The 24,153-nt window shown below is 43.7% G+C and overlaps 1 protein-coding gene across 3 annotated transcripts in view; it reads left to right on the forward strand.

The window, feature by feature from the left end:
• The window catches only part of LOC122809794 (BTG3 associated nuclear protein), a 1,260,844-nt gene that overhangs the window by 354,124 nt on the left and 882,567 nt on the right, over positions 1-24,153 (forward strand). For all 3 annotated transcript variants that reach the window (XM_044081537.1, XM_044081535.1, XM_044081536.1), the window contains exon 6: positions 22,499-22,674. In XM_044081537.1, coding sequence (XP_043937472.1) covers positions 22,499-22,674 — 176 coding nt within the window. The remainder of the gene's footprint in view (positions 1-22,498; positions 22,675-24,153) is intronic.

A 24,153-nucleotide genomic window follows, 5' to 3' on the forward strand; every position in this document is an offset into this window, starting at 1 on the left:
CAGACAGATCCAAGGCTGAAGCTCCTCCCTCTGTCATAATGCTCTGCTGCCCTCCAACCCTCAGATTGTTTGCCAACATATCGGTAAATGCTACCATATTTTTCCATAAATAAGACTTAACCAGAGAATAAGGCCTAGCATGGTTTTACAGGGTGGTCATGATATAAGCCCTACCCCAAAAATAAGCCCCAGTTAAGATAGTCAACAACACATGACGGATGTGTTGAATTATAAAATAATAATATTAGTGACACCTGTTGACTGAGGTTATCATGTTCTGCTTGCCATTTTCAGACCATTCAGACACCCAACTTCTTCTCTTTGCAGAAAGTCATAAGATTCTTTCCCCGGGAGTCCTCCATGATTCTTAGTGTAACCCTAATCCTCACTCACACTTGACGTTTGAGATCCTTGGCCCATAAACACTGGCAATTGTACTTTGATTGGCGAAAGTATAGACAATGCATGTGAAACGTGCACACTTGATAACGGACGGGTGTGGTTGTGTCTTCATAACTGTCAGCATTTTTGTTGCCACTCCTGTCTTGTAAGTCTTCAATTAATGCCCCCCCCCCCCCCCAGACAAGATGAGTGCAAAAAGAAAGAGCTATTCCGTTGAGTACAAGAAAGGAATCATCGAGTACTCCAGGGGAAAGAATCTGATGGCTTTCTGCAAAGAGAAGAAGTTGGATCTCCTAATGGTCTGAAAATGATGAGCAGCGTATGGTAACCTCAGTCAACAGGTGGACAAGGGAAATGCTAAGAAGTGCAAGTGTGGATCAGGTCGGCAACCATTATTTCCTGAGCTGGAAAACATCATCTGTGAATAGATTGCTAACAGGAGAGCAAAGGCTTTGGTTGTGTGCAGGGCTGATATTCAAGCATTTGACCTTGCAATGGCACGACAGTTAGAAATATCCGCAGAAGAATTCAAAGCATTGCAACATTGGCTGGATGACTTCCTTAAGTGATATGAACTGTCTCTAAGAAGGTCAACAACACTGTTCAAGCTGGAAGATACTGAAGTTATTAAACGTGCACTTGCATTCAAGTGCTTTGTTATCAACTTTTCTAAATACCAACTCTCCAACATGATTGCTATGGATGAAACTGCAGTGTTTATGGGCCAAGGATCTCAAACAGCAATTGATCAGAGGGGTGCCTCGTCAATCTACATTCCCTCCACTGGTTACAAAAATGCACGCATTACCTGCAGTTTGGATAGTCATCTATATGGAAAGAAAACCCCACCTCTAATCATTAGTAAGGGCAAGAAAGATGAGATTGAATGTGTTTCAAGGATTTACATTCTTGAAACCAAAAATGCCTGGTGCACACAAGTAGTTATAAGGAAGTGAGTCGATATAAGGCTGCCACTTGTTTTGCGAGGTGGCAAAAGAGGTCTGTTAGTCTGGGATTCAGCCAGCACTCACCGCATTAAAGACATGAAGAACCTCCTTGCACAGAGAAGAATAGATCAAATAATGATTCCTGCAGGAATGACTGCCTATCTCCAGACTTTTGATATTGTAATAAGTAAGCCATTCAAGGACCATTTGCACATGGAACTTACTGAGTACATTGAAAATAGAATGGAGAAAAATCAGTGTGGAAACTTTGTGAAGTCTAGCTTGCAAGAGGTTGTGACTTGAGTGAAGAATTCATGGGATAAAATCACTGACAGCTGTGTTGCCAATGCACTATGAGGATGCTACATGGACAAACAGTGCTCATTTAAGGAGAGCTCTATTGCTAGCCATGACAGATTGGGGCCAATGGTTATACAGGAAATGGCGTTGCAAGAAATTCAGACTGGGATTCGGGGGTTGCTTATGACAATGTTCCGGAAGAAGATGGCATGACTGTATTTGAATACATTTTCTGTTATCGGAGCAGCAGAATGGATTGCTTGTGCTTTCAGCTGCCAGCGGCTCTTGTCAGTTTTTTGACTTTAGTGTATTAAGGTAACATTTCATTATCAAGGGGTAATTACAAAGTAAGGCCACTAGTTACCAGACTTCATTTTTATGACTTTCCATCAAACTTCTCTTACAGTTTGGGTAAGGAATAAAGAAAGCATCACCCCTCAAAAAGTGGCAGTTATTCACCTATTTTATTCCCCTCCTCCAATCCACATGTATTGAGATTTTTCTGCACTTTTTGTTAAGCATGAAATATTGCACTGTGAAAGCCAAGGTGTAGATATTCTGAAGATGAAATGTTTGTTGCACTGTTTATGTAGAATTCTCACACAACTCTTAACGCATTACCTAGAATTGTTGCCCAATAATGGGAAAAGTACTAAATGTCAATTTGTGTACATGAATAAATGTAGATTGTTGTATGGGGGGTAAATAAGGTATCCCCTGATAATAAGCCCTAATGCGCATTTCGGCGGGGGGAAAAAGTATAAGACCCGGTCTTATTTTTGGGGAAATATGGTACTCCTGCAAAAGCAGAAGAGGAAAGAGGCAGAAACCTAAAAACACCCCAACTTCCTCCAAGATCCAACAAGGTAGGGGGATGACATGAGGGAAATGTGATGAATAATGGCATAGGATAAAACAGATGCCAAGTTATGGTAAGTACATAACTTTTTATCTAATGTTATCCATGTCATTATTCATCACCATTTGTTTAAGTTTTTTGCTGTTTTAATTAGCTTTGGGTGTTGTAGTTACCTGCCCTCCCTAAGTTTTAGGTGAAGGGGGGATGGTCTCCCCAACTCCTGTCTTCGGAGTCCATGTTTCTGAAGACTTTCGGGACAGGTCCATCTTCTTCCTGGGTGTCTATCCCTGCCAATGAATTAATAGATCTTATCAGCAGTAGGGCCTGGAAGGAGCCCAACAATGTGGAGCCAGTTCCCAAAAGAGCAAACAAATTCCTCAGCCTCCCTGTGGACCACCCCTTCTGGAGCAAAGGAGTTCCAGTCAATGCCATCGTAGTTGCTGCTGCCACTAGAAAGGAGCTGGTAGAGCAGAGGTCCATGATTCATTCCCCCGAGCAGGGAGTCCTGGGTGATAGACCATCATGGGAAGTGTGTATACACTCAGCTATTTGGACTGAGGGCAGTTAATTACTTGGCTCATTTTTTCAAAATACAAGGACTTTGGTCAAAACTTTCCACTCAGTTATTGAGTTATTGCTGGTGGAGGACTTCAAAAAGGAGTCTTCCAAGCTTTCTTCTACACTGACATTCTTCACCAATTCCTCTATGATGCTAATTTCCAATGTTGCGGAAGCTACCTTTCAAGTGGCAAGTACTGGCATAGCTATAAGGCATCATGCTTGGTTACATTTATGTGGGTTTGCAGAACCCTTTAAAACATCTTGTACCAACGTCCCCTTTGATGTGTCCACCCTCTTTGGCCCTTCCATGAAGGACACTTTGATCCATACTGAGCAGGAAAGGAAGAATTTGTTTACGATTGGGATAAAGCTTTCTGCTCCTCAGAGGTCCTTCTCCAAGACCCAGTGAGGAACTAAGAAGATGTGGTTCAGGAAATCACAGTCTCCCTTCCAGGACGCTACTGATGACTCCTCTTCCAGAGGCAGGAGAGGTTTCAATAGCCGAAGCTGCTCTAGAGGCAGGGGTGGTCCCAAAAAATCAGGGCTTCAGAGAACCATCCTCTAAGCAGTACTGTCAGCGCTTCTGAAGAATTGCCTAACTGCTCTACCCTGGAGGCAGTCAAGGGTCACATTTCTCTTCATCCACTAGCCTGGGCAAGTATTCCCTCTGATCAGTGGGTGTTGAACATCATTTCCAGGGGTTATTTAATTCCCTTTTCGGTACCCCCTCCCATTCAAAGTTTCTTTCCCAACATTACTCCCAGTCAGAGGGAGTTGTCTTTCAAGGAAGTTCAACAGCTTCTTCAAAAAAGAGCCATCCAAGAGGTCCCAGCAGGACAAAGAGAATCTGGTACTTATTCTCGCTTCTTTTTAGTGCAAAAAAAGAAGGGGGACCTGCATCCCATTTTGGATCTCAACGAACTCAATCTATCAGTCAAAAAGTCCAAATTCTGGATGGTCACTGGTCAGTCCATTCTGCCTCTCTTATTCAAGTATGATTGGATGTGTGCCTTGGATCTCCAGGATGCCTACTATCACATCAAGATACACAGGTATTCCAGGAAACATCCTCACTTCTGATTAGGAGCCAATCATTACCAGTTCAGAGCCCTACCCTTCAGTTTCACCACAGCCACCCGGGTGTTTATCAAATGTATGGCAGTGGTAGTGTCTCACCTGCAGCTGCAGGGATTTCAGGTCTTTTCTTACCTCGACGATTGGCTGCTCATGGTACCTTCAAGGCATCAGCTGTCACAAGCAACCCATTATGTCCTTTTCCTTTTCAATCAGTTGGGGTTACTGTTAAACTTTCAAAATCAAATCTGGTCCCCACTCAACAGTTCGATTTCATAGGAGTCCAACTAGACTCCATCTCAGAGATTGCAGCTTTGCCTCTACACAAGGTTCAATTGATCCAGGAGCAGGTCATGCAAATCTTAGACCTGTCGCATCTCCCAGTTCAGTTGATTCTTCGAACCCTAGGATCCATGGCCATGGCCATTTAGCTGGTCCCCCTAGCAAGATACTATATGTGGGTTTTACAGTGGACCCTAGCGGTTCAATGGTCTGTTCTATCCCAATCCATGTCCATAAAGTTGACACCTGTGTGCAGACAACACCTTCTTTGATGGCTTCAATCTCAGGATCTCTTACTAGGCAGGCCCTTTTCTCTTCCTCTACCCAAGGCCATGGAGACCACGGACACTTCCCTGTTGGGATGGGTGGGGGCATTTCCAGGGGAGAACTGTCCAAGGCATGTGGTCTCCTGTAGAGATAAAGTTGCACATAAATGTCCAAGAGATGAGAACAGTTCTTCTAATGTTGCAAGCCTTCCAGGATTGCCTTCCTCTGAGGACGATTGCAATTCAGACAGACAACATGGCTGTGGTCTGGTATGTAAACAAGCAAGGGGGAACACAATCTTACCCATTGTGCAGAGAGGCCATGAGAGTGTGGGAATAGGTGATGTCCTCAGGGCACTTTTTTCTTGTAGCGCAGAGAGAGTCTATAGTGTTGACCAGCAAACTTAGCAGATCCATCTTGAGTCCTAACAAGTGGTACCTCAATCCCACAGTGGCAAAGCATATTTTTGACTGGTGGGGTCAACCATGCTATGACCTATTTGCTTCCCCAACCAACCACAAGTGCAGCATGTACTTCGCCCTCATCCCTCCCCCTCCCGAGGAGTCACCAAGGGATACTCTAGTCCACAATTGGCCTTCGGGTCTCCTTTACGCTTATCCTCATGTCCCTCTAATTCCCAAGGTTTTGCAGAAAACACAATGACTGAGGACATCCCTGATCCTCATTGCCCCTTTCTGGCCTTGTCACCTGTGGATGTTCGTGTTTCACTGTTGCAGTCATCACACTTGGGTTATCTGCCTGCAGGTCGCCCTCAGTCAGCTCGAATACTAGAGACTTAGTATTTTTGCGTCGGTTGTTGTCGCTGCAGTACTGACATCAGGTCATCAGAGGTATAAAAACAGGCAGCCGACGCCATTACGTCAGTCTTTCTTATCGAGGAGCCTGAAGCAGAAGCAGTTCGCACGAGTGCCGGTCGGCCACTACCTGAATTTTCGTTTCCTAATTGAATCATTCTGAAGTCTTCTAAAGCTAAGTACCCCATTGGGGATCCTTTTTTCTTGCTCTAACCGATGTCAGAAAAAGTTAACCATTGTCTCACCTGTGGAAAGCAAATACCACACCAAGATTTCCATTCTTGCTGTGTCACCTGTTTAGGCCCAGACCACGACATACCCTACTGTTGGTTTTCTGCCTTGTTCTACACCCGAGCTATTCGCCATCGTGCCCTTATTGTCGCTAAATACTTTCATTCTTGATCTCCGTATTTCAAAATGGCTTTAGTAAGCCATCTGACTACAGATCTTCTGCAAAAACATAAGGATAAAGACAGAGACAGACCCCACAGGTCCAAAACTGCCGACGACGCTTCCGTTAAGCTAGTCACCAGTTCGCAGCCCCTGATGCTCACCTCAGTAGGTTCGCAGGCCTCTTCTGAGACCCATTCGGAGTCTGGTATGCCACGAGACTCTTCTTTGATTATGGAACCTGCAGATGTCTCTACCTTGGATGGGTCCGGAGTCGCTGAGCAGGCACCGGCTTCTGAGGAAGTTCTTCACACTACCGATATTAGACACAAACCGATGACTTCTTTCGCATCTTCAATTCTGTCTAAAACTACCGAGTTTCTAAGGCCAAGAGTACGCGCTATGCCTAAAAAACCAACGACCCAAACTCAAGCACCTGCTTCTATGCCACAACATCAAATGCTTAAAATGGCGGAAGAGCTTATTATGCTATATAGGGGAAGCCAGCCTTCCCCTGCTAAGAGAAAAAGAGACCAGTCCCCAGCAGCTTTAACAGCTGACTCTGAGGTATATGATTATGAAGATATGCCTTTATTTGCTTATGATGATTCAGATGCAGAGGAATCCATTCCCTCTGCTTTTCCTCCATAGGATTTTTCTTTTGGTAAAACCTTACATATTTTAAGAGCATTTCCACTGGGAATGCCAAGACTATCCTCGGTCCAAAAAGAGACTTGGAGAATTCCTAGATTTGCCACAACATAGGCCTTTAGCAATACCCCCAGTCCTGGATGCTGTGGATGATGTCTTTATGGAATCCAGTCTAACTCCTGATACTTTACCCCCTGCTCCCAGGAAACCAGACAGGTACTACAGAGTTCCTGACTCTCACAAATTATTTTTCAAAAATCCTACTGCTGACCCAGAGGTCATCTCCCAGGGGCCTAATGGTATCAAAGCAACTACAGCTAAGAATCCCACCCCTTCGGACAGGGATTCCAGAGCTTTAGACAGATGGGGTACAAAGGTATACACCTTTGCAACTCTCACCATTAGGGCTTTGAATTGCTAATTTCACATGCTAAAGTACTAACAACATATTATGGAACTTAAGCAAAAATTACCTACTTTTACAGACTGTGCAGAAAATAACGAATTACAAGAGCTTATGCATTCTGCAAGCCAAGTCAGCAAGCATACTTTGAAATGTGGCTTTGACGCCCTAGAATCCTCTTGCAGGGCAGCAGTCACTGGTTCTGTACTGAGAAAGCATGCTTGGCTTAAGGAGCAGACCTTACCAGACCATGTCAAATCAAAATTGCTAGACGCTCCTTTGAACAAGGACAATCTGTCTGGCACCAAAGCAGAAGAGGTTCTTAAAAAGATGGAAGAAAAAGCTAAATCTATGCAGTCTGTCAAAGATTTATTGCAAGTACATCCTCCTAGATTCAGTAGGCATTGCTCCTCGAAGCATTGGTCCTTTCCAACTCCCTCAGGGCCATCTCAAACTAGACCCAGGGGAAACAGACCCCCCCCCCCCAGACTACAGTGTCTGGGTATGCAGAGATCTAAGCAATGGAGGGCCTCCACTTCAAAAACAGGGGGTGCTAAGCCACCCCCTTACAGAAAGAATTCACAATGACTTCTCAGCTCCACTCCCCACCTCTTCCCAACTGCTCATGTCCCTAGGAGGAAGGAGGAAAACTTGCCCATCATGCAGAAAACTGGACTTAAGTCAGCAAAGACCGATGGGATCTAAACATTGTATCCCAGGGGTACAAATTTTACTTCCACTCACTGCCAACCCCAAAAGGGTTCCCAGACCTTCCTCCAAATCAGTGGGCAGAGGCACAAAACCAAGTTCAATCCCTGCTCTTCATAAGGCCAATTCAGCCTGTTCCTGCAGAACAAATAGGTCAAGGGTTCTATTCCAGACTTTTCCTGGTACCCAGAAAAGAGGGCACTTGGTGCCCAATCCTAGATTTTTCCATTCTAAACATCTTCCTGGTGGTACCAAAATTCAAAATGCTCACCCTTCAGCAGCAGCTTCTTATGCTGGCCAAAGATGCCTGGTTAGCCACCCTAGACCTAAAAGAAGCCTATCTGCACATCCCTATCAGGGATTCGTGCAGGAAATACATATGCTTCGGGGCAGGATCTATGCATTATCAGTTCTGTGCACTTCCCTTTGGTTTATCCACTGCTCCCAGAGTATTCACAAAATGCCTGGCTCCAGTCGTTGCCTACTGCAGACAGAGAAAGATTCAAATTTACCCGTACTTGGACGACTGCTTGATTCAGGCAGACTGTCAGGAAATGTTGTTGCAGCACCTGACACTTGTAAAAAGCCTTCTAACCTCCCTGGGGTACACTATCAATGGAAAGAATTCAAAACTAGTTCCCAGTCAAAAGATTGTATTCCTAGGAGCAAGCTTGGACACGGCATCCCAGATGGCATTCCTTACTCCAGAAAAACAAGCCTATCTGACAGGCTACATCACTCAAATGGCCACCAGATCCCAGCTGTCTGCAAGGAAAATCCTGCAGAGGCCCTAGGGTTCATGGCCTCTTGCATCATACTAATTCCATATGCCAGACTGTATACGAGGAAACTTCAATGGTACTTAAAAAGTCTTTGGTGCCAACAGTCTCAGGTTTCTTTGGTGGGCAGCAGCATGCAACCACAAGAGACTTCCCTTTATTCAATCCCATGCCGCCCAGACCCTAACCACAGATGCATCAGACCATGCCTGGGGGGCACACCTGGACAACAAGTGCTTTCAGGGCCACTGGAGCCCAAGTCAAATTCATCTGCACATCAGCCAAAAAGAGCTGCTAGCTGTTCAGCATGCTCTAACAGCTTTCAGAACCCTACTCTCTCCAGGACCCCTGCTAATAAAAACAGACAACACCACAGTCATATGGTACATCAACAAGCAGGGGGGAACCCACTCTTACCCACTCTGCAAGCTAGCCATGGCCCTGTGGAACACAGCCTTAGACATGCAGGTCCATCTGCAAGCTCAATTCCTGTCAGGCAAACAAAACTCGCTGGCAGATGACTTAAGCAGAAATCTCCCAGACCCACACGAGTGGCAATTAGAGCCCAGCACCTTCAGCCTTCTGATTTAGAATTAGGGGACCCCAGAGGTGGATCTCTTTGCCTCCCCCTGCAATTACCAGCTCAGCAAATTCTGTACCAGGACACCTCACAGCAGGGCCTGGAAAGTGGACGTCCTATCATTCCTGTGGTAAACCTGTCAATCTATGCTTTTCCCCCCTCTGACCCTTCTATCAAGAATATTGCTCAAGATAAGACAGGAAAGACCAAGGGCAATCTTGATTGCCCCAGGCTGGCCACACCAGCACTGGTACCAACTACTGTGCAGCCTTTCACCAGTGCCACCCTGGCACCTACCCCAGAGCCCAACCCTCCTCACTCAGCAGGGGGGACAGATCTTGCATCCGCAACTGCAAACCCTGAGTCTTGCAGCCTGGCTTATTCCTTGAATTCTCCCCCTGTAACCAGCCTAAGCAAACAGATGCTAGACGTCATTCTGGAAGCCAGAAGACCCAGTACAAGGAAATCCTATGCTGATAAGTGGAAAAGGTATTATTCTTGGATTCAGTCTAAAGGAGAGGACACAACCTTGCCCCCCCCACCTCTAATCCTGGAGTACTTAAATCTACTCCACAGAGGCCTATCCTTCTCCTCCATTAAGATTCATGCATCTGCCATCTCAGCTCATTACAACACTGAGCCATCCCTCTTCTCTCACCCTCACATCAAACAGTTGCTGACAGGGGTGAACAATTTAAGGCCACCACGGAGAGCACCCACCCCTGCTTGGGACCTTAACTTTGTACTGGAAAAGCTCATGCTACCCCCTTTTGAGCCTGCAGCATCAGCAGAGTTAAAATTCCTCTCTTGGAAAACAGCATTGCTTCTAGCCATCACTTCAGCTAGACGAGTGTCTGAGCTACAAGCAGTGATGGCTGTGGAACCCTTCATTATTTTTCATGCTGACAAGGTCTCCCTTAGGATTAATACTTCTTTTATGCCCAAAGTGGTGTCCAGTGTGGCTCTCAACCAATCTGTCCTTTTGCCAACCTTCTTCTCTATTCCTCAAAGTAAACGGGAAAGGATCCTGCACTCCTTAGATGTGCACCGACACTTCAGATTCTATCTAGATAAGACTAAGCCCTTCAGGAAATCTGACCAGTTATTACTAAGCTTTGCACCAGGGGCAGAGGGCAAGGCCATTTCAAAACAGACAGTTTCCAAATGGATGGCACACTGTATCCATTTCTGCTACAAACATCATGGGAAACCAACCCCTCAGGGGGTCAGAACACATTCCACTAGGGCAACTTCTACCTCTGCAGGATTCCTCAGGGGAGTCCCTACCAGGAACATTCTGGAGGCTGCTACCTGGAGTTCTGTACAAACATTCACCAAGCATTTCAACTTGCCTATATTTTCCAAATCTAGGGTGGGTTTTGCAACTGCAGTCCTGCAGGGCATACTAGCCAGCCCAAACTCTTCTTCACTGCCTCCACCCTTTCTTCAGCTTTGGGAATCAACCCAAGTGTGATGACTGCAACAATGAAACACGAAGAACATAGTACAGTTGGGTACACTTACCATAAATGTAGATGTTCGAGTGTACTCACTGTTGCAGTCCTGGTTTCCCTCCCTCCAGACCCCTTTTCTGTCTCTCTCTCCTCTCTGTGTATATTACTCATCCCTTGCAGGGGTTTTGGTATTGGTATTTACTTTTTACTGGTGGTGATTTTCCCACCATAGCTTAGCTCCCTGTTGGTGGGCTTATGACATTTGGGGCAAGAAAAACTGAGGTAATGGCATTGGCTGCTTGTTTATATACCCCTGATGACCTGACGTCAGTACTGGAGCAACAGCAACCGACACAGAAATACTAAATCTCTGGTATTCAGGCCGACTGAGGGCTTACCTGCAAGCAGATAACCCAAGTGTAATGACTGCAACAGTGATGCAGTCGAACATCTACATTTATGGTAAGTGTACACAACTGTACTTTTTCCTTCATCCTGTCTCATCTGATGTGTCGTCCCTGGGTACTGGATCATCTTCAGGATCTGATCTCTCATCCTTTGGGGCTTCCTCTTCCAAATCTTCGGACCCTTCATTTAACCGTATGGTTTCTCCAATTCCAGTGATCTTGAAACAGTCCAGGCTGGTGTCCCCCATTAAGCATATTATTCTAGCCTCCCAGAAAGCTTCCACCAGAGAGGTTTATAGTAGTAAGTTGAAAAGGTTTTCTAGCTGGGCTAAGAGCAGGAATCTGGACCCCATTTCTGCCTCTGTTCCAGGTATCTTTTTGTTTTTGTCCTCTCTTCTCCAAGCAGGTGCAAGTTTCTCTACTATTAAGCTTCAGTTGGTGGCAGTTTCTAATTTTCATGAGAACAGTGAGTCTGTGTTTTCTTCCAGGCTTTGTAAAGCATTCATGAAGGGAGTTTTCCTTCTAAGGCCATCTATTAAGGATCCATCACCTCATTGTGACTTAACCTTAGTACTGCATTCTCTGAATAGGAGTCATTTCAAGCCTGCTAGTTCATGTGATCTTAAATTCTTGTCATGAAAAACAGCCTTCCTCTTTGCTATAACTTCAGCTAGGAGGGTTTCTGAAGTGCAAGCTCTTTCCATTTCTCCTCCATAAATGATCTTTCACAAGGACAGAGTATCTCTTAGGATGAATCCCACTTTCTTGCCTAAGGTTGCTTCTGAATCCAGTGTAAACCAATTTATTCAGTTGCCAGTGTTCTTTCCTAATTATTCCAGTAAAGGAGGGTACATTCTGCATACCTTAGATGTACACAGGCAACTTTGCTTCTATCTACATAGGACCAAATGATTTCACAAGTCAGATCAGGTCTTTGTGGCTTTCTCCCTGAATAGATGTGGTGTCCCAGTTTCTAAGGTGACTGTTTCTAGATGGATCTCTAGCTGCATCTCCACAGTCTATGACATTAGGATCTTGAAGTTCCAGAAAGAATCAGGGCCCATTCTGTGAGGTCTGTGGCTACTTCCTCTGCGTTCTTGGCTATATTTTCTATTGTTGACATTTGTGCTGCTGCCACTTGGTTTAATCCTCACACATTTATATCCCATTACAAGCTGGATTTAATTTCCTGGAGCTGGGCTTCTTTTGGGTCCAGAGTGCTCCATGTCCTTCCTTGAGGTCTCCCAGGATAAATGTTAGCTGGGGATTCTGACCCTACGGTGATGAATAATGACATGGATAACATCAGATAAAGAGTTATGTACTTACCATAACTTGGCATCTGTGTTATCCTATGTCATTATTCATCATATTTCCCTCCTGCCATCCCTCTACCTTGCTGGATCTTGGAGGAAGTTAGGGTGTTTTTGTGTTCCGGGCTCTTTCCTCCCCTGCTTTTTCTAGGAGTAGCATTTAGGAGATATGTTGGCAAACTCGATCTGAGGATTAGAGGGCAGCAGAGCATTATGGGAGAGGGAGGAGCTTGAGCCTTGGATCTGTCAGTTGAATGTTGCTGGCTTGGATCCGATGTTGGAGTCAAGACTCTGCGGTAATGTATAATGACACAGGATAACACAGATGCCAAGTTATGGTAAGTACTTAACTCTTTTTATACCTATTTTTGGCTCAGAACTAGGTGTTTGTCTTCCATAAGCACGCTTCTGCTTTCAGGCTCAACAATTGCAGGAGAGAATATGATGCTTTTTTTTATGTCTTATACCCATTATATCAGTACTTTAGAGACATGAGACATTTGAAGGAAATCACTTCAAAGACTGAGAAACAGAAGAAAGGTAAATCTAAATGTCATGATGTGGTACTGCACTGATTTGTCTTACAAGGATCTTCAGTTATTTTAAGTACCTTTCACAACTGTACCTTTCATGTTTATAAAAATGATGCAAAAAAAAGTGGCACATGGTTTTGTCATGGGGGATAGCTTATGTAATACTGAAGAAAACTCCAATATATGAAATCCAATGCAAGTGTTATTCTGATTTATTGCATTGTGTTCTTTACATCAGAAACAAGACTTGGAAGGAATTCCATAGCATTTTATAGAAGATCAGGTCAGGCCAAACAGAAGAGCTGCTGATACCCTGCCTGGCTTTCTGGTTATTGAGATACTGAATGTTTGTGAAATTCTACATTTCTGCAGATGTGCTTTTTTTGAAAGACTGTCAGTGACTTTTACTGGTAGATCCATGGGCTACTAGCCTCTATTCTAGGGAGAGAGTAAGTTTTGGACATTCTTTTTGGCCTCACAGTCTCTCTACAAGTGTCAAGTCCTCCTCTTCCACTGACTTATGTGCTTCCCCCTTTTTCCCAGCATCAGAGGACACTCCATCTGGAAGACAAGCTTCTGAGATCATTGGCTTTATCCCTTGAATCAAAAAATTACCTACTGCTTTTTAAACCTGCTCTGTTTTGGTTGGTATATAGTGTGCAGCCTGCTGTTATAAATTGTTGGTGCATGCTTCTGCATACCTGCTGTGCAGAGCTAGAGATTAATTGATAGGCATGCACTCCAATGTCATACATTTTTTTCTTGCATGGACGGGATTGGTACCTCTGCCATCTTAACCCACAGGTGTCCCACACCTATGGATCCTACTGAGTGGGCAACTTGGCATTGACTGTTTACTCCCACCACTTCCTGACTGTCTGTTACAGTGCTCAAGCCGAGACTGAAGTTTGGGTTGGACCTTAGTAAGATCTTCATCTCAGTGTGCATTGAAATAAACCATGTTATGTAGTCCTATCTCGCCATCATTCTTGCTGGATGGGTTCGGAGCTGATTCTCGGCTCCGACTTGGCCGATACTAAAGCTCGAGAGCTTTTACTGGCTCAAGGCTAACCCCTATCCCATCGTGCCTCATGGCAATTCCCCAGATCTCGTTTGATGTGAAAGCTTTGAGGTTGTCTCCTTACTGGCTCATTGGCTAAGTAGAAGATTTTTTGGTAAATCTGGTAAATCCTGATATTTTCTGTCTAGTTTCTTTATATTTCTTTCTAAATAGTTGTTACCTTTTTTCTGTGATTGTAATGTGTGCTTGATCCCCTATCCCCTTTTTCTTAGGATTGTATGGCCCATTTTAGTTAGAGGGCCGTAGTTGCCCGTTTAAATTAGGGGGCCTTTCCTCTCTGAGTGCTAGTCCTTCTTCCCTTTAAAAAAAAGTTTTTTTTTTCTTCTTTTCATAGCTTGCCTGCTGGTTATAGTTATCATTGTTATTATTGTTAGCTTTGTTTTCTTGTCAGCATGTCCAAAGACAAAGATAGAGAACATAACATAACCCTTCTGGGTTCAAGAAATGTGATAAGTGTTCACAAAAAAAAGGTCATTGACTGACCGTCACATTAGCTGTGTGTACTGTCTGGGAGAGGCTCATTTACAAGAACCCTGTACTTTCTGTCATGTCTGTAGTACTAGGGTTCTTAATGAGAGAAAACGCAAATTGATTGACAGGGGTGTTATGACTAGTTCCTTCCAGGAACAACTGGAACTTGGTCAGACAGTTCCCAAAACTTTAAAGAGAAAATCTTCATCGGTTCCAGTTTTGGAGCCATCTAAGAAGTCTAAAGTGATGGAGTTGAGGAGTTCTGGCTCTGATTCCACTTCTTCTGTCTTGGTGCCATCTGTTTCCTCTGTGCCGAGGCAGCCTTTGGTTTCGAGACATTCACCGGTTATGGCCCCTATCTCACCTACTTTGAGATCTCCTATAGTAGAGGAGGAGATCTCCTTCTATCTCCACCCATTCCTCCAGGGCACTTTCGGATGAGGATATCGAGCGGGTGGTGAAGAGGCTGCTCTGTGACCCGGCTCTGGCTAAAAAGTTAGCCCTTCCAGACCCAAAAACTTTGGATCCATCCCATATTCAGACTACTGCTTCTCCTCCGACTGCTTAGCTTTCGGAGTCGAACATTTCGGGTCCTTCTGTGCTGGATCCTTCAGTTCCCAGAATTCTTCCTGCTTCCTCGGAACTGATGACTATCCTTGTCAGCTCAGTCTGGAGCCAAGGGGTCTGGGAGCTGATGCTCTCGAGTCGACTCCCAGAGGGATAGTCACCCCGTTTTTTCTTTGGAACCGACCCTCCCTCTCGGTGCGTCAGCTCATCTGAGCTCAGTTCCCATGTCTGCTTCGGAACCTTACTGCTTGGAGCCGACCCTCCGTTTCCTCAGAGCGGAGGTCTTCTTTGGAGTGGGGTGGGAAGGCTTTCGAAGCAATAGAGAAAGCTTTGTCCAGTGCCAAAGCCCTGCCTTTGGACCCGATGTTCCTCCAGCAACCGGTAGCAACCTCTTCTCCCCTGCCTCCACCTCAGCATAGGGAACCAGAGACTCAAGGAGCCCCCATTGGAGGCGTCCTCTCTTCTGAGACCTCCCCAGATTATCCCACTGGGGAGCTCTCTCGGAAGAGACTTTGTAAGAGGAAGCACATTGACTCACTTGAGTCAGTCACGTCAGACACTGATTTGGATGACTCAGAAGGGTCCCCAAGATCCCCCTCTGAGGATGTCACTTTTGCAGACATCCTTGAAATCCTTAGACAGAGGGGTGATTGGAAGACCTCTAACCCTACTGAGGATGAATCAGTGTACCTTTAGGTCTTTGGTTCCTAACCTTCCACCTCCTGGGTGATACCACCTTATGACCAACTCTTGTGGGTCATATCCCGGAAGGCCTGGACCTCCCTGGACACAGTGGAGCTTGTCCCGAGGAGGCCAAACAAATTTGACTGCTCTGGAAGATGAGTCCTTTCTTTCTAAGGGAATTCCTGTGGATGCTATGGTGGTAGCAGCGGCCACAAAAAAGGAGTTGTCCGAGACATCTTCTAATGTCCATCCTCCTAATAAAGAGTCCAGGACGATGGATAGGTATGGAAAGCTTACCTTTTCTTCAGCGGCATTTACCTTACGATCATTGAATTACCTATTCCATTTTACTAGACTTCAAAGGGATATCCTGAAGGAGTTGTGAGATACCCTTCAAGTTTCAGTAGCTTCGGGATCCACGGACAAGATATCTGCGCAGCTCTCCACCCTTACCTCTATAGCTAACTCCTCCATGAGGCCGATTTCTTATGCAGCTGATGGAGCGAGCAGGGCAGCCACAGCAGAAATTTCTCTTAGGAGACATTCCTGGATGTGTCTATGTAACTTCACGGAATCCTTTGTCTTCCTTTACCAACGTCCCCTTTGATGATTCAACTTTTTGTGGACCGCAGGTAAAAGAGACTTTGACCAGGTGTGAGCAGGAAGGGAAAACCTTATCTGCTGTCAGTGTCCGTTTCTCCCTTCCTTCTTAGACCCTATCCCAAGGGTCAAACAAGAGGGAAAATGTGGTTCCATAAATCCCCAAAAGGTTTCCCTCAGGCACAAGGTCAACCCTCCCCTAGAGGCAGAGGGGGAGGATATAATGGAGGATGCCGCCTTGGCAACATCAGGGAGATAGAGATACCTTCTCTGATCATCCCTTCCATCGCCCCTGAGGGGTTGCCCGATTGTCCGTTTCTGGAGGCAGTCGGGGGTTGTTTTTCACTGTACCCAAGCACCTGGCTACAAATTTCCCAAGATCGTTGGGTACAAACCATAATTTCCAGAGGTTACCTTATTCCCTTTATTTCCGATCCCCTGGTAAACTGGTCTCTACCAGACGGTGCCACCCATTCAATTTGACTGTGCAACTTCAGAGGTCATCTCATTGCTTCAAAAAAAGAGTCATCCAAGAAGTCCCCACAGAGCAAATAGGATTCGGAACTTACTCACGATTCTTTTTAGTTCCAAAAAAGACAGTGGACTGGAGATCAATTCTAGATCTCAGCAAACTCAAGTCTGTAAAGAAATCGAAGTTCCGTATGATCACTCTGCAGTCGATATTTCCCTTTATCGGGAAAGACAATTAGATGTGCTTCATAGATCTTCAGGATGCGTGCTACCACATTAAAATGGACAGGTGTTCCAGAAGACATCTTTTGGCTGGGAGTCGGTCATTTTCAATTTCGAACACTGCCCTTTGGCCTTACTACAGCCCCCAGAGTATTCACCAAATGCATTGCAGTGGTAACTGCTCACCTGAGACGTCAAGGATTCCAGGTGTTTCCATACATGGATGATTGATTCCTCACTGCTACCACCAAGCACCAACTAATCAGAACCAGGGATGAGACTCTTTCCTTGTGCATCAGATTAGGCATTACAATAAACCTAAAAAAATCAGCCTTATCTCCATTGCAGCGTATTGTCTTTTTAGGTTCAGAAATAGACTCAACCACCACGACAGCAAAACTGACACCAGAAAGGATAGAATCATTGCACAACCTAGTCAGATTCTTACTGAAGAAAGACAAAGGTACAGGCCAGGATAGTCCTTCAGGTCCTAGGGACTATGGCTTCCACCATTCTCTTAGTTCCCCTAGCCCATTTGCACATGAGAGTACTTCAGTGGCTACTATTTGCCCATTGGTCAATGCAGGATCTCCCCCTGTCTCACCAAATACTCATCACAAACTCCTGCAAGAAGGATCTAACATGGTGGTTACGTACGGATAAACTTCATCTAGGTCGCCCACTTGCTTCCCCTCAACAAAATGCAGTCTTGACCACGGACGCCTCCTAGATAGGGTGGGGGGGCATTATCTGGGAATGATGGTCCATGTTATTTGGCAGGATCGTGAGAACCACTTGCACATAAATGTTCTGGAGATGAGAGTGGTGCTATATGCGTTGCAAGCACTTCACATTTCTCTTCCCACTGGGACAATTGTGATTCAGTCAGACAACATGTCTGTAGTGTGGTACATACACAAGCAAGGGGGAACCAAATCTTACCCACTTTGTCGAGAGGCTCTAAGAGTATGGAAATGGGCGATGGACCCTCAACACTTTCTGGTAGCAACGTACATTCCGGAGAAGTCCACTGTGATAGCAGACAAACTCAGTCGAGCAATTCTGATGCCTCACGAGTGGTCCCTGAATTCAGAAGTTGCGGAAGCGATTCTTCGCAAATGTGACCAGCCTTGCTGCGACCTATTAGCCATGTACATGAATACCAAATGCAGCAGCTACTTTGCCCTAATTCCCCATCCGGGGATGTCACCCAGGGATGCTTTGGTCCACAATTAGCCTCCAGGACTCCTTTATGCTTTTCCACCCTTTCCTCTCATACCAAAAGTGATTCAGAAAGCAAAACGGTTGAAGAGTACCCTGATCCTCATTGCTCCTTACTGGCCTCGCCAAATCTGGTTCCCCTTCCTGTGGCCTTATCTCTTGGAGGAACCATGGATTCTGGAACCATCTCCAGGCCTCCTGATTCATCAATCAGGGCAATTCCATCCTACTATCCAAACCTGAAATTGACAGCATGGCTGCTCCAGTTCCACAAATAGCCAGGTGTGTTTTCCTTGACCCTACAGTCAAACACATTCTGATTTCTTCGCATAAGCCTTCCACCAGGAAATAATATTCCAGTAAATGGAAAAGGTTCTCCATTTGGGCAGCAAACCAAGGCATAGATCCCTTCTCAGCTCCCATAGAGTCTATCCTGTCCTTCCCGACATCCATTTTTGAAGAAGGAGCTGCAGCTGCTATTATTAGAGATCAATTAGCTGCCATCTCTAATTATTATTTTGGCTACATGGGAAATCCAGTCATGTCCCACTCTTTATGCAAAACCTTTTTGAAAGGAGACTTCCTTCTCAGACCTCCAATCAGGCAACCACCAGAGCCCTGGGACGTGAACCTAGGTCTCACATCTTTAATTTCTCCATCTTTTGAACCATCTTCTTCATTGGATCTGAAATTCTTGTCTTGGAAGACATTGTTCTTAGTGGCTATAACATCTGCTATGAGAGTTTCAGAATTGCAAGCCCTCACCATTTGACCTCCTTACATTGTTTTCCACAAGGACAGAGTCACACTTAGAACTAATCCTTCCTTTCTTCCTAAGGTATGTTCAGATCATAATCTCAACACAACTATCGAATTAACCGTTTTCTTCCTGAATCATAGTAATAAATCAGAATGCAGACTACACCAATTGGATGTTCACAGAATTCTCTGATTTTACCTGCACAGGACTAAAGAATTTCGAAAATCAGACCAATTGTTTCCTTCTCAGACAAAAATAAAGGCTTGCCTGTTTCTAAGGTCACTTTGTCTAAATTGCTTTCAGACTGCATTGCATTTGCTTACAAAACTGCTGGCAAACAATTACCTGCCAAAGTAACAGGCCATTCAACCAGAGCAGTATCAACTTCCTATGCCTTTAGATCAAAACTCCCAATTGATATCATTTGTGCAGCAACTACTTGGGCAAGACCTCATATCTTTGTCACTCATTACAAATCGTATTTGGCCTCCTGGGACAGGCTATCCTTTGGTCCACTGTGCTGAAGAGTCTCTTCACTTGAGCCACCCGGGATAAAGGTGCTAGGGACGCTGTCCCATCCAGCAAGAATTATGGCAAGATAGGACTACATAACATAAAGAAGTTATGTACTTACCATAACGTTCCATGTTTGTAGTCCATCTCACTTACATTCTTGCGTACCACCCTCTTTCCCCCTTCCTGTTTCCTGGAGGAACTGGTAGACTATCCATTATGCTGTCTGACCTGGTTGTAGTTGTCCGTCCACTTGCATGGTTAGTAATACAGAGTATTCTGTTTGTATGTGCATAGTTATTGAGAGTTTACTTACTATTATGTACCTATTTACTTTCTTGCAAACAAGATCTGGGAATTGCCGTGAGGCATCATGGGATAGGGGTTGGCCTCGAGCCAGTAAAAGCTCTCGAGCTTTAGTATCAGCCGAGTTGGAGCCAAGAATCAGCTCTGAACCCATCCAGCAAGAATGTAGGGGAGATGTACTACAAACATGGAACGTTATGGTAAGTACATAACTTCTTCTTATGTTGACTTGGATTGATAGAAACCTTTGTAGATAGATATTTTGCAAGGAATGTTAGTATAAGAATACTGAAATTGGGTTGTGATGATTCAGAACCAACTAGAGATAAAAAAAAAAAAAAAACAGTTGGATTCAATTACAATACTTCATTGAGGTATAGAATAATATAGCAGTAACCAATGACTGGGTGTGGTATATTGATGATTTACCCAATGTTGGTGTGGCTTAATTCCCAGAATTATATTGTACATCAGTGCTTTGGAAAGCAAGCAACTGACATGTGAAGATCTCCATTGCTTTCTTTTTCTTTTTTTTATTAAAGAAACTGTGAAGCAATTGTGAAACGTTGACAGTTTAGAGGCAAAAATGCAAGGAAAATCAGGTACGTTTCTTTAGTCTTATAATGTACCTGATTTTCCTTGTGTTTTCTGTGTCTTTTGTATGTACCTCTTGACTCTTAGCTCAAGAAAACTGGAACACCTTGGCATATATTAATAGAAGAAAGGCCGTGCGAATGGACGTTTTTCTTTTGACATATGCTCGATTAAAATGGGCATGCTGGTTTGGCTGAGTAATCAGCTTGCACGTTTTTGAATGTTTTTGACTTGTCATTGTATAATAGTTGTTAAGTGAATATTGAGGTGATGTACCGTGGCATAAAGTTAGTAAGGGGTAGACCAAGAGCAGCAACCAGCAAAACAGAAAATATTTACTGTGAAGCAGATAGTGAGACCAAATCAGAAAAGGTGAAGAAATTATGACACTTCTAAGACATGTGGTTTGTACTGTGGAAAAGTAAATGAACCTCTGTAATTTATTTATTTATTTTACATTTGTTAACCAGGTAGACTTCAGCTGGGCAAGTAGCCAGTTTTCAGTGGAGACCCAGGGAGATAAGCTCCATAACAATAGTACAAAAAGATTACAAAAATTATTAAAATATTTACAAACAATATACAAAAAGTTTGACAGTTGCCAACAATCATAGTTTACAAAAAAGTGAATGCAAAACAGAAAACATTACATTTCTTAAGGCTTATTACAGACAGTAATATGAAACTCATTAGATGTATAACTAAAAGCCATTGTGGTATTTAGATAGAACAGAAAATATTTGATCGAAGGCATGAGAAACTAACCAGGAGTATTACAGGAACATAGCCATTGTTGAGTAAGGTATTCTTGTAGGAGGTTTTTGAAGCTATGACGATCTGCATTTTTTTAAGATATTCTGGGATAATAGGTTCCACTGTTTGGCTACTTTGAAGGAGAAGAGAGAGTCACTGAAGTAATTATGGGACTTTGTAACCTTGAGTATAAGTTTATTGGATGATCTAAGGGTCCTGGGGTTGGTATTTAGTTGCACTAGGTTGGAGAGTGCAGGGCAGTTTTCAGGTGTGTGGATAACAGAGCGGGCAGTGGTGAGCTGATTGAGCAATAACAGATTGGGAAATTCAAGCCAGTGTAATTTTTGAAGAGCAAGGCAATGATTGGTCCTGTTGGGTATATAAGCAGCAAAATGTGCTATTTTGTTTTAGCAAGAATCAAGTAGAAGTAAATCATACTTGGGCAGGTTAGGGAAAAGTTGAGAAGAGTAGATAGGAGGTGGGATCTGACTGTGGCTAGTCTGGCATTTTGAGTAAGGTAAGGTTTGGCCGTATATAGAGCACCAAGTTTGATGTGAACTTTCTTTATTGTGAGTGATGTGTTTGTTGAATGTTAGGTTGTCTAGCATGACACCAAGTAGTTTGGTTTGGTTAACTGGTTCTATTATAGTGCCATTAGTGGAGTAGATGGAGAGAGGCAGTGATTTTGCTTTGGATTTCCTGTTAGAGAAGGTAATTAATTTTGATTTGTTTGGGTTTAGGATGAGTTGAAGTTCATTTAGATAATTTTCAACATCTAGAAATGACTTTTGCAGTTTATCTTTGAGTTCTTCGAGTGTGGGAGCAGAGCAAATAAGAGAAGCGTCGTCAGCATATTGAATAATAGAAGCAATGTGAAAATGTGACAATAAGCTGATAAAATGTAGGAATAAATATGTAAGGACAGTTGATGTGAGAATTACAAGTAAGCATGTAGGTGTCGTGAATGAAGAGAGATTGGAGGCGACATACAGAAAATATGCATTTTAAATCTGAGATAAAGCATTTTTTAACTATAAATCCAGGAAAGAATCTAAGGGGATTAGGACTCCAGCAGTTAGAAGGGGGCATATGGTTGGCAGTAAATGTGCTGGTTAAAAAGAGAACACATGGTGGCATTGGCATATGTTGTACTTGAGTAATATGAAAATAGATCAGAGACCCAATCAAGGACAACTAGAGTAGATTATAGAAGTTAGGGAAAGCATGAAATATGAATATGGCAAAAAGAGCAGTGGGAAAGGCATTAAGAGCTAAGAAGATGCCTGTTGGTGGAATGAGAAGTGAAGTCAGCTACACTGACATGAGATTTTTGTAATTAAAGCAAGAAAGATTTAATGGTAAGTTTTTTTTCCTCTCCCTTCTGAAAAGAGCCATATGTGAGTGATATTGGGATTACTTATGTGGTGTGTCCTGAAGTTTGTTTACCTTGTAGAACATTTTATGGACTTGGTCAGAGTTGTTGTCCGTAACCTTTTTATGTAGTCTGATGGTTTTCTGTTTCTATCCCAGTGCAATTCCTGGCCGTAGGCAAAACACCATTGTTGTAAAGGTTCCAGGACATGATGACAGCCATAATGAAGATGGAGAGAGTGGGTCTGAGGCAAGTGATTCTGTTTCTAGCAGTGGGCATTCAGGAAACCAGAATATTGGAAGCAATGTGACCCTTATCACACTTAACTCAGAAGGTGAGTTTTCATGCATTGTTTTGATGGTTACATTGAGGTTTTAACATTTAATCAGGACTTAATTCCTGCAGCTATGAAAATATTTGTAAATTTACACCTAAAAGTGACTTTAGCAACAAATGAAAGTATTGTCCTTTCAGAAGTACTTAGCAAAGACCAGAAATGTTCATGCATTGTTTCTTCAGGATTCCTTTTCACTAGTGATGAGCAGTAAAAAAAGAGGAGCACTTGGGTGACACAGCGAAGTAGGTGTGCCAATATGAAATGGTTTTATTCCTAATCTTTGGGGTGGAGGTTGGTCCTAAGATCAGGGAATGAGTTGAAGTTAAAAAAAGATGCAAGACCGAGACTGGAACTGAACTATCTGCAACTACTTTTACTATACTTAAGCTTCACTGTGCCCTCCTTTGTCCATCTTTTTTCCCAAGTTCTTCATATTGCAGACGCCATGCTTAGTTGCCTTTATTTAATCTTAAATCAGCAAGAGAAGGACAAGCATAGCTGTTTTCAAAATCCAGGGGTCTCCTTATGTGCTAATCTGAAGTTTATTCCTAACATGCCTTTCTAAATGTATTCTAAACCTATTTCAGTACTTGCCTATTTGATAATTGGAGCATTTTGGCAGGGATGTTCCGAGTTTGGTGACCTAGCCAAAGACCTGGACTGAATCTAAAGTAGATCTAAGGCACCCTCTTTGACCCGTGAAAAATAAGTATATTTTAAGCTTGCTTTGCACTTGTAAAACTGTATTTTACTGATTTGCTGCTTCATTTCTTGCTGCTTTGATGGTTTTTATTCTGCACTTGATATCATACCATTTCTGTTTCATTTTGCATAGACTAGGTTCAGATATGCTGAATCTAGGCTGTTGGCATAAACTGAGCACTGAATCCAGTCATCCTACATTAGGAAGGCTTGTAGCAGAAATGTGCAGCACAGGACCCCTCTGAGTTGGGGATTGTTGGAATAGGGCTCAGTTTTGGGTTCTACCATTGGCTAGTTTGAGTTAAAACTGTTGTACCTCGCTTCTCTTTAAGTACCACTTTTGCACACAGCACAATGGCATTTAGTACTGCTTTGTACAGATGCAAACTCTTAGACAAATTTTCCTTGGATAACTGCTAGGGTACCCTCCTAAGCTTCCCTTCTTCTCGGCATTCAACGCAGTTGTGCACTGCTGCCCAGACAGCAACTTAGCTGCACTTTTTGAGGCGTTGGTGTGGGTTTCTACTCCCTAACCTCCCCATAGATTAGCTGATTTTACTAGTCCTACAGCCAAACCAGGTCCATCTAACCACCTCCCCTGCTTACTACTGAATACACCCGACAATGGATGGATCGTTTCTTCTGCCAGCCTGATTGACATGGACATCCTGAGGCAATGTAGCAATTGCTTCATGTTTACTGACTCCTAAAACATACAAATACAATATGTGAGACATGTATCTATACTATGAATCTGGGATCTGTGCTCTTGCT

The sequence above is a fragment of the Protopterus annectens genome, chromosome 8.part0 (genome assembly GCF_019279795.1).
Source record: "Protopterus annectens isolate FY-2018-M chromosome 8.part0, PAN1.0, whole genome shotgun sequence".
Taxonomy (NCBI): Eukaryota; Metazoa; Chordata; order Ceratodontiformes; family Protopteridae; genus Protopterus; species Protopterus annectens.